General features: G+C 43.3%; 2 protein-coding genes across 2 annotated transcripts; one reads left to right on the top strand and one right to left on the bottom strand.

The window, feature by feature from the left end:
- The first annotated feature begins 2,186 nt into the window (after nucleotides 1-2,186).
- Nucleotides 2,187-3,125, top strand: BDB00DRAFT_806292 (glutathione S-transferase). The gene is made up of 3 exons (XM_053122255.1): nucleotides 2,187-2,209; nucleotides 2,286-2,405; nucleotides 2,490-3,125. Exons 1-3 carry the CDS (start codon nucleotides 2,198-2,200, stop codon nucleotides 3,027-3,029), a joined length of 672 nt encoding a protein of 223 aa, XP_052983248.1. The 5' UTR covers nucleotides 2,187-2,197; the 3' UTR covers nucleotides 3,030-3,125.
- On the bottom strand, nucleotides 3,126-9,222 carry BDB00DRAFT_806288 (uncharacterized protein). Its single transcript, XM_053122254.1, has 15 exons — nucleotides 9,155-9,222; nucleotides 8,786-9,070; nucleotides 8,625-8,714; nucleotides 8,435-8,538; nucleotides 8,252-8,365; nucleotides 7,445-8,176; nucleotides 6,940-7,355; nucleotides 5,320-6,876; nucleotides 4,717-5,192; nucleotides 4,534-4,649; nucleotides 4,275-4,439; nucleotides 4,057-4,194; nucleotides 3,865-3,978; nucleotides 3,747-3,797; nucleotides 3,126-3,655 (listed from the first exon to the last, which is right to left on the bottom strand). The coding sequence occupies exons 2-15, from the start codon at nucleotides 8,871-8,873 to the stop codon at nucleotides 3,281-3,283; spliced, it is 4,536 nt and encodes a 1,511-aa protein (XP_052983247.1). The 5' UTR covers nucleotides 8,874-9,070; nucleotides 9,155-9,222; the 3' UTR covers nucleotides 3,126-3,280.
- Between the last annotated feature and the right edge of the window lie 1,066 nt (nucleotides 9,223-10,288).

Genomic DNA, 10,288 nt, shown 5'->3' with positions numbered 1-10,288 from the left:
ACCTCTATAGTCTGGATTGTAGTCATCAGCACCATCTCTCCACGCAAGACTTAGATCGGTGGCAGAATCTGCTAAGGTTGTAGCAGAAACTCCAAGCAGCTGCCAGTCCTCTGCTTCAGCAGCGTCTTGATTGGTACTTTCGGCAGTTTCCTCCCACATTTCATCGTCAAAATCGAAAAGCTCATTGCTCATTAACGCTATCAATCAGGGGCAGGATGACTTAATGTAAACAAACTACTCTCACATGATTCTTCAAAACTGACAGTTCTTTTTGAATGAACAAGAAATTTACTTGAGTATGTACTTTGACTCTTGCACGCTTTTAAGGTGCTTCCGGCGCTTTTTGAGTCTCCCCATTGTGTGGAATGTTTTGAACAATAACTTATAATTTACATTGCACCGGCGCATATCATTAATGTCACACTACCTTTCCAATATGGAAATCGCCGATTCAACGTCATATACTACTATAGTGTATGGTAGGGTGGACATTCTGACAAAATCCTCTGCTAAGTTTTCGAATCTACCCAAACTTCGACACTTTATTTCTCTTTTTTTTTTTTGCTTGTACGTTAATTATTCGTTGCTCGTTTGTAAATGGTATATTCTTTTGTGGAAACGTCGTCCCTTGTTCAAGGTCATACTAGAAGACAAAGCGTTGTAATCTCTAAGGTAACGTTTCTTATTAGTGTACATGATCTGAGATTTGTTTTTGGCGACGATATAAGATGTTTTGGCTATACATTGAACCAGTTTCACTTGGAGTTAACCCTCATATAGTTCAACTTAAATGACACCCCTTGAGGTTGAATTAAGCGGTGAAATACTGTAATCGCATAAAACCAATGATAATGAACTTGCAACGCGCATCAGTCTACTAATTTAATTAGAATGTTGAAGCCAAGGATGTGCATGGTAAATCGATTATGCAAACAGTCAACAAGGCGTAAAACTGATAATCTTCAACAATCATAAATCGAGAAAATTTGCGTTAAGCTCGATTTTATGTAGTAGCAAATGTTTGGCCGCCAAGTAAATGATTATGAGTCCTTTGCATATTTGTGGTGCAGCATTTTTGTCCAATCAATAAACACTTCGATTACACGTGAAAATTTACAACATGACAACATTATCATTTGAGAAGCCGAGTTGATGCATGCACTCGCTTGCAGAGAAAGATCTATTTTAAAAGGAACTAATTTCGTAAAACGAATCTTAATCGCTTGTAACGTAGCTAAGAAGCAGAGTAGACTGGAAATTCGTCCATATCCGCTCATCACGGAATGTAATCAGTCTAACTAACTACTATATACGGAGAACACGCTTTCAAAACAGATAGCATAATGCGACAATGATCACGGTAATTGATGTCGACTAAAGCTGCATTTTAGCACTGATGTTCAATAAGCAAGATCACACTTCATGGCGGTTTGTCGAGAGTACAGCTCAACAAAGAAGCTGAATCGAGCCGCCCTTTTCGTGTATTTAAGAGCCATTTTTTAGAAAAGCTACGCGAAATTGAACCAGGATACGCGTCTTCAGCATGGTAATGTAAAAGTCTAGACAATATAGCGTGCTTACTAACTAAGAAACATTCACTATGTCGCCAAACACGTCTTTTACTCAGTTACTTAATGGAAAATTGAAAATAGACTCCACGACCGTGAGTAACGCACAAACGTCACGAATAAAGATTGTCGACAATTCGCATATATACATTCACTAGTGCACACTTAAAACGCACTTTGATTCGTGAGGCTTGACTGCAGAACTCAGTCTCCACTTATGTATCATATGCCAACTTCTGCTACTTTTCTTATCGACATGAGCACACTTCGTGGTTTAGTAGGGGTCGCCGCCTCCGTTCACAGCTTTCGCTCTATATGCGTATTCAGAATTAGTTTAAGGCGCGACAATGTATTTTTGATATTCATTTATTTGTCCTCACTACTCCTTGTCACGTTTGGCTTAAATTATTATTGAGAAAGAGCTGTCGCTCTTTGAGATGGGCCCAAGGGTCTGTTGTTCTCAGGGCAGGCTTCGGGAATTGGGGTAATTTACGCACCTGATGCCTTCCTCGGAAGTGGTTGGCGTTCCCTGGCCTCCGATGTTTTATTGGTCCGTGGGAAAATCTAATATTACTTTTGAGCCAAACCTGAGTAGATCATCTTTTCTCCCATTGTTTCTTCCCTCAATCATGACAGCAGAAGTAAGCACAGTTTCTTCCATCCTCTTTTCTGAAGTAGCAATATAATGTGAGCTCCTTTCCTGACAATATGATAAAGAAACCCCCCGTGCTCTATGGCTATTATCGTTCCTCGGCAACATGGCGTGTCCGCTTGGCACTTGCATGGAAGGGCATTGAGTACGAATACCGACCCATCAACCTTCTCAAGCAAGAACAGGTACTGTACATACACAGAGAGAAAGGGATCGGTGACATGATAGCAGCACCAATATAATAATATGGTGGTGAACGATCTATCCAGCGCAGTGAAGACTTTGCCAAAGTCAACCCAAGCAAGAAAATACCCGCATTGATCACTCCTGACGGCAAAGTGTTGACTCAGAGCATGGCTATTGTAGACTATATCGAGGACGCCTATCCAGAACGTCCACTTTTACCCAAAAATGATCCCTATCAACGCGCTTTAATACGCGAAATCGTCAACGAGATTGCATGCGACATTCATCCGATTCAGAATCCAGCCTTGGTTGCCGAGATTGCCGGAGACGATATGGAAAAGCGTACCGACTGGTCGCAAGTGCATGTTGTACGAGGTTTCGAGGCGCTGGAGGCCAAGCTCGCCACCATCAAGCAAGAAGATATTCCAGGCAAATACTGCGTGGGTGATAACGTGACCATGGCGGATTTCGTGTTGGTGCCTCAGGTCTACAATGCCATGCGGTTCTCGGTGAATATGTCGCGTTTTCCTACCATCTCGTCGATCCATAGCAACCTGATGAGCCTACCAGAATTCATTGCCACGGCACCCGAGAAACAAGGCGATTGTCCAGATGCAAAGTAGAATAATGACTCTACTTCTTTGACAGCGTTTACTGGATCATGGCCATCCAGTTAGTCTTTTGAAACTGGAAATAAATGGAGTTTTGTAGTATTATGTCAACATATTATCAGAATGTGAGTTTTTATCAATATTTTTGTTGGCAGACAGAGTAAGGATGATGGTGTGTGTTATGTAAAGATGGATGTTTAGGTTGTTGATTGCAATGATGGAAAGGATGTTGTGCGTATATTACAGGTTATTGCTTCTCTTTATCACTCGGCTGCATTATTTTCTTGCTTTTGCATTTTTGCAGCTGGTGCCTCCTCGGCCTGCTTATCGTCGTCCTCTTCTCTGGCACGTTTCTTGAACTCTTCCAGTTCCTTTGTCAGCCGCGTGATCTTACTTTGGTCGAATGATTGCTTGACTTTGCCCCTTTGTGCCTCCATCTCCGCTTCCATCTTTGCCTTGTTGACTGCTTCCAGCTCAGAGGTCAGCTTCGCCGCTTCTTCCTTGGCTTTCTTGGTCTCGTCCTTTTGTTGGTTCAGCTCCTCAGTGGACTTGTTGAGATCTTCCGTTGACTTTTTCAGTTCTTCCCGAAGTTTGCTGATGTTTTCTTCACAGTCCTTGTGGGCTTGGGCCAGAGTATTCTATGTGCCAATAAATCTTGTTAAGGAAACACCGAGAAAGGATACTTTTATGTTATAGGCTGCAAGGAAGGGTTGTAAATAAAACAAATACCTTTTCTGCGAGGATGGCGCGCGTTCTTTCCAAGAGACCCTTGTGTTTTCCCTAATATATTAAAGGTATTATTAGTCGATTTATACGATCAGAAACTCACTAATTGACTGATACAAACCTGCAGCTCAGTGTGTAGGTTCACGCGTTGCGCCAAATTCGTTTCTGCTTGCTCCTTTTCACTAATGGCCTTTTGTAATTTCTCTTCTAGTGCCTTCTTCTCTTCATCATCGGCCTATAGCAAGCTACATATCAATAACATAGTAGCTTGGCGAGGATATACACACAAAGTGATGAAATATAGCACACTTACAGCATTACCACTTCCAGCAGGAGCTGGGGAAGCAGGCGCAGATGCTGGAGCAGGAGATGCCGCAGTATTTTTCAACTGCTCCTGTGCTTGCTCCATACGCTTCTTGAAATTCAAGGCAGCGTTTTGGAATCTTGTGACCTGAATTCCGGTCCAGTTAAGTCAACAAAAGACATCCTTTTGTCGTGTTCTCCCGACCCCCCAATTGTGTGGAAAATTACCTTTGTTTTGGTTTCTTCAAGTTCTTTTTCAAGTGCTGTCTTTTGCTCTTCAAGAGTTTTCAATTTCGCCTCGGCCTCAGTCTTGGCCTTTTCAAGGGGTTCTATTTGGGCTTTCATGGCATCGCGTTCTTGTTTAGCAGCCTCCACTTCAGCAGGATCCAGTTTCTTTAAAAATTACATTGCCAATTACAGGCATAGTCATATTAGTACAAAGTTGATACGATTGTATGGATAAACTAGATATAAAAGGATTACTTACATTGTACTTGGACATGATCTGCGCAGTTCGAGTATCCCATTCCTGTTTGCTCTTTTCGAGAGTCTCAATAGTTTCAGTATGAGCCTTGATCTGTGCTTCCAAAGTCGCCACTTTGTCTATAATAATATACATGTTAATCTATAATCTTTTAAACACTCATCGTTTTATCTCTTATATAAGTACCTGTCAAGGGCTGAACTGCTGCCTTGCTCTCAGTTGCCTGCTTCTCAAGAGTGCATACTTGCGAACGTAAGTCGGCAATAGTTGTGCGAAGTTGGGTGTTGTTTTCCTTGTAGACAACAGCTTCATCCTGTGCTTTTCGTGTTGCTTCTTGACATTTGCTTTCGATCTCAACGTTTTGCGCACGCACGGCTTCTACCTGTGCCTTGAATGCTGCAACCTGCTTTTGTGTAAACTGGAGGTCAGAGCGCAGTTGGTCCGTCTTGCTTATGGCAGCCTTGTACTGTCGTTGCAATATTTCGTTCTTTTGTCGAACAGATACCACAAGAAGCTCAAGTTGCTCCTTCGACTTGTTCGACACGTCCATCGGTATCGGCATGTTTGAGTCTGCAGATTGGTCTTCTGCTGCTGTAGCACCCTGCTGTTCGGCTGCAAGCGATTGAAGCAGCTCGTCAAATCGTTTCGAGGAGTTTTCAAGTCTATAGTTATCCATTGTCGCATTAGTGGTTCGTTTCTTATACTATCTCTTCTTATATCATCTCCCAATAAGAAGCGCCAACTATTCATTAAACCTTATACGAAAAGAAAGAACGAATGATCACTTACTCGGTTTTGAGTCTGCTCTCAGTAACTTCCCATTGTTCTTTCTGTTTACTATATGACTCTTCACTTATTTGTAGTCGGCTCTGAAGTGTTGTGAGCTCGTTCTTGGCTGTTGAAATCTCTTCTGTCAACCGACTCGATTCTTCACGTAAGCTCTTGATGGTCTCATTGTCATCAACGTGTGTACTGACTTCCAGCTCTAACTTCTCCTTGCCCTCATTGATAAGCTCTGTCTGCGTCTCGATCTGTTGCCGTAAGCGGGCTGCTTCCTCTTCGTATTCTTGCACTCTTTGTTGCAGCGCCTCCTTTTCACCATTAAGAGCCTCTCGTGCGGCAGACCATTGCTGCTCAGCTTCAACTCGTTCAAGCTTAAGACGCTGAATATCTTCTGTGGCCGTTTGTGCTGCCTTGATCATACCATCACGGTCGCTCAGGTCTTGATGTAACTTGACCAGCTTACTCTGCATATCCGTGGTAAACTCGTCGTGATCCTTGGCCATCTTTTCAGTCTCCTGTCGTTGCTTTTCGAGCTGCTCTTCATAATCTGCAATTTGCAAGCGCAACTTGTCCAACTCCATATTGGCTGCGGCCAACTCGGTATAGCGAGCCTCAAAAGTACCATCCTCTTGTCCTTCCGCCTGCTGCTGTTGATGTTCTTGTTCGCCGGCTGCAACTTCTTGCTGTTCGGCGCTACCACCATCTTGCTTAATCAAGAGAGATAGCTTGGTTTCGAGTGCGATGCGCTGTTCCTTGGCAGCTGCAAGCTCTTTTTGTAACTCGAGTTGAGACACATTGAGTCGCTGGAGTTCCCGGTGGACTTCGTTATACTTGTTCTTCCAGTGGTCTTGTTCACGCAGATCACCATCCGCAAGACCTTGTTGAGCACTTTCTAGCTTTACGCGCAGGTTCTCGAGCTCCTTGTCCTGTGCCTCAATCTGCTTCTTGAGGAGACTGATACCTTCGGTCTGTGCACTGGTGCTATCCTTGTTCTTTGTGGTCACGCTGTGCAATAGACTGGTCAAATGAGCGCAACGAGATGATAATGTTGCGTGGTGTTCAGCAAGCTTCTTGTGCATCTGGTGACTAAAATCGAGCTCGCTGCGTAACGACGTGTTCTGGACGCGCAGCATTTCTTGCTGTGAGCGATAGGACAAAAGTTCATTGTGGTAGTTCGCTAGATGTTTTTCGTTTTCTGACAAACGACACTGAAGCTCTGCATTGCGCGTGCGAAGATCTTTGAGTTCAGCTGAACGCGAGGCTTGCGTCTGAAGCAGATCCTGACATTCTTTACGCAGTTTGATGATTTCGGCTTCGGTGATCTTGAGTCGTGAGTTGGATGCAGATGCAGCGGTTTGTGCTTCTTGTAATTCAGTCTGAAGCTGTTTCATATTCTGTTGCATTGCATATCGGTAAGCCTCATCTTCTTCGTCTTCTTCTTGTTGCTGCGGCTGAGTTGTGGTGTTATTGGGTATATTGTCGCCATGTGCCTGTTCAGATGTAGCGTCGTCTTCTGATACGCCCAGCTTGTACATGTCTCGCTGTTTAATAGTAGCTTGTAGTCTACCATAGATATCTTAGTAACTGGCACATTTCCTTTTCTGCTACCATCGAAATATTGTTTACCTCCGCTCAAGCGAAATGACCGAGTAGTTAAGATCTTTGATGGTTTCCTGGGCCTGATTAAGGGACAGGGTATACTTTTCCTCAGCATCAAGTCCTTCTTGCCGCAATTGCTCTGCAGCACGCGTCTTTTCCTTGACATCTTCATCGAGCTTTCGAATTCGTTCCAAAAGTTTTTGGTTTTGTTCTTGGAGTTGCGCAACATTGTTAAAGGTCAGGTCTTCATGGCTGAATTCGGGTGACTGGCTGGCATATTGTAAAAGATCAGAGGAGCTCTTAACACCAGGTGGCAGCATTTCGTTTCGGCTTTCAACGTCGCAAATGACTTGACGTAGCTGGTATGCAACCTCACCAAGTGACGTTTGCAAGTCGTTGTTTTTGCGCTGAAGCTCGCCAATTTTGGCATGAAGACTGTTCACCTATTTATGTTGCCAGATTTCATATTGTTAACAATCAATCTACCGACTTACTGATGTACGTGATCCAACCCTCTTTCGTCATTAATTACCACTTGTTCATTTTCATTTTGAGCCGTCTCAGATCGTCTTGCTCGATCACGAACTGCCTCGGTTTCTGAATGCAGACGACGATACTCGACTTCCATACGCTGATACCGTTGCTCCTTGTCACGTTGTTCGCGCATCAATTGCTCGTTCGCCACCCGCATGGTTTCACATTGTGCAACAGCCTTGCTATGCGCGTCCTTCAACTCAAAGTAGTCTTCATAGATACATTCCCAGCTCTTGCCGCCTTCTTCATAGCGTCGCATAAGCTGGATAAGATTACCGTGTTTGCCGTCAGGAAGCGTTGTTGTGCCAAGTGCTGTATCAGAAGGTGATGAGCCGTCACTGCGCGACCGGATAATGCTCAAACGATCTTGGCACTCGACAAGCTGCTGCTGCAATTGATCGTTTTCTTTTTGAAATCGTTCTTGAATACTCTTTGCATCCTGTCGTGCGCGTGCTTCAGCGGCGATGGCGTTTTGAAGTTGGGCTTCGGATTCTTTTTGTTGTTTCTCAAAAATGGCAATCATGTCCTCGTGGGCTTTGGCATCACCCATGCGGTTTAATTCAAGTTCATCGAGTCGTTGCTGGAGCGTCTTCTTTTCGATTTTTGTCGAGCTCGCTTCAGCATGGCAGTTGGTTAATTCAAGTTGTAGATCGTTGTATTTTTTCGTTAAGTTGTCGCGTTCTTTTTGTAATGCTGCTTTTTCAGCAAGGTGTTCGTGGTATTGTTTTTGCTAAAGGTTCACAATTTTTTAGAACAGCTTGTTGGGGACTATGTACGCATTTTTAAATCTCTTTTTCATGTGTACCTTTTCATCTTTCAAAATACTTTGTGTCTGCTCCATGTCAAGAATCCTTTGGTGATGTTCGAACTCATTTTTCTTGAGTTCATCCAATCTTTGTTCCAGCAGCTGCACTTGAAGCTGTCAAAAACACATCTTATTTAGCATGTCATTCGTCATGTGTACTAGATCAAATATAGTGCACTTTACCTTGTTTGCAGCATCTTTGCTGTCATCCGCATGGTATTTGATCGTCAAATCCAGATTCTGCACCGTAAGGCTATTCACTTTGCCTTTAAGCGATGCTACTTCACCTGTAATTCCAAACAAAATTGAATAATTGGGAAAGTACACATAGACAAGGTCACTTCTTCTGGTTTTATATATAAATTATACGTACTCCTCGATGACAATAGATCCATTCGTAATGAAGCGATCAAATCGTTGACTTGCCGTTGACTTGCGTCATACTCTTCAGTAATAACATCGTCTATAGATTTTCGAAGTTGAGGATCACGAATGTAGAAGGGAGTACGATCATCATAAATCAAAGGTACATACGTTGCTGTGTAGGTTCTTGACTTTCAGTAGTTGTGGGTGCACCTGGGGAAGTGGCAGCAGGAGTCGAAATGACAGTAGTTGATTCCATAGCTGACTCTGTTGGCGTCACTTTTTCTTCTGAAGGCTGAACGCTGGGCTCCGTATCAGGAACAGCAGTAGCATTTGTAGTAGCAGTAGTAGCATCTGCCTCGTTGTCAATGGTAGATTCTGCTGGTGTTAATGTTTCTTCTGCTTCTCCTTTTTTTTCTTCTTCTGGTACGGTGGTTTGCGTTTCCGTTGGAATGTCTAAACAAAAACAGCATTTATTATAAGATTGAGTGTTTTTTTGGTTATTGTTTTCGACACAGAGTGCTGTGGAAAAATACCTACCTTGCTGCTGCTGCTGCTGCTGCTGTTGTTGTTGTTGTTGTTGTTCCGGCTCATCAGCAGCAGGTGTTACTGCTGGAGGCGGAGAGGACATTACTATGTGTGTAAGTGTCTTGGGGAACGCGAAAGAAGCCGATGACAATGCGTTCGCTCTTTGCTGCTGTCGGTTGTAAAATTTAGATATCAGAATCCACGCTATGTGATTGGCTGAAATTCCGGTAGCTTGCCGAGTGGCAGAAATCTATGAAGAGACGTTTAGACGGTGATGTGCTATCTTTTTCGATTCATATCATTTACATTAATTGAGGAGGATTCTAATATCGTTCCCTCCTTGACACTATGAGTCTTTTCTGTATCCATCTCTTCAGGTGGTTCTCACCATATAGCCTTGTTCTTGCGGAGAACATGTGTTATATCATCGGCTCATTTAATTGACAACACAGGTTAAAAGTCGCAAAAGAGGAAAATGATACCAGTACCGATGCGGTATCACAGTATGCAGCAGAGTTAGTAGGAACGTCCTGTCGGATAGCACTACTGACTCTTTGAGGATATGCTTGTGAGCGGTGCTTTGGCGCCATCACAGTAACAGTGAATATGCGCGTATAGACACACACTACAGTGAAACCCCTCTTTAGAGCAATCTGAGTGTTGATCACTGTACATTATATCAGTAAAGACGAAGTACTACACAGGCAGCACAAGTCGGGAGCGAGCATTCAGCACATTGGAGCTCTGCTATTCCGAGTAAAAAAAAGCAAGTCACATTTCAGCATCTCAGCTCTCCACAGCAAGAGTTAGATTTTGGGTCTAAAAGTTGCTTTGATCAGTTGTACACTACACCTCCCTGCCCTGCCCACTCTTCTTAAAGTGCGCCAGATCATTCACTACTAATTACCTGTATCCACAGCTTTCTAATTGAAACAAGCAAGGTTTTTGGATATTTTCCTAAAAGACCACTGCTGTGGAGTGGGCACTTTGAAAAATTCTGTAAAAAAATCCACACTCAGCTGCTTTTGGCTCTCCACACTGCACAGTGGCGATTTTTGACACAGCCTTTTTTTTTCTCGAAAAAGCTCTTGGTTCCTTTCGTGCCTGACACAAGAATACGAAAAGTAACATTATGCTGAACAATAA

Source organism: Zychaea mexicana (assembly GCF_025766255.1).
Source record: "Zychaea mexicana strain RSA 1403 chromosome Unknown BDB00scaffold_11, whole genome shotgun sequence".
Classification (NCBI taxonomy): domain Eukaryota; kingdom Fungi; phylum Mucoromycota; class Mucoromycetes; order Mucorales; family Lichtheimiaceae; genus Zychaea; species Zychaea mexicana.
This window is presented reverse-complemented; position numbering and strand designations above follow the sequence as displayed.

Coding starts and splice junctions, on each gene's coding strand:
- BDB00DRAFT_806292 (XM_053122255.1), top strand. Junction 2,406..2,489: donor ACCTTCTCAAGCAAGAACAG/GTACTGTACATA, acceptor CGATCTATCCAG/CGCAGTGAAGACTTTGCCAA.
- BDB00DRAFT_806288 (XM_053122254.1), bottom strand. CDS start 8,873: ATGGAATCAACTACTGTCATTTCGACTCCTGCTGCCACTTCCCCAGGT. Junction 8,715..8,785: donor TCAAGAACCTACACAGCAAC/GTATGTACCTTT, acceptor GAAAATCTATAG/ACGATGTTATTACTGAAGAG. Junction 4,650..4,716: donor AGCAGTTCAGCCCTTGACAG/GTACTTATATAA, acceptor ATATTATTATAG/ACAAAGTGGCGACTTTGGAA.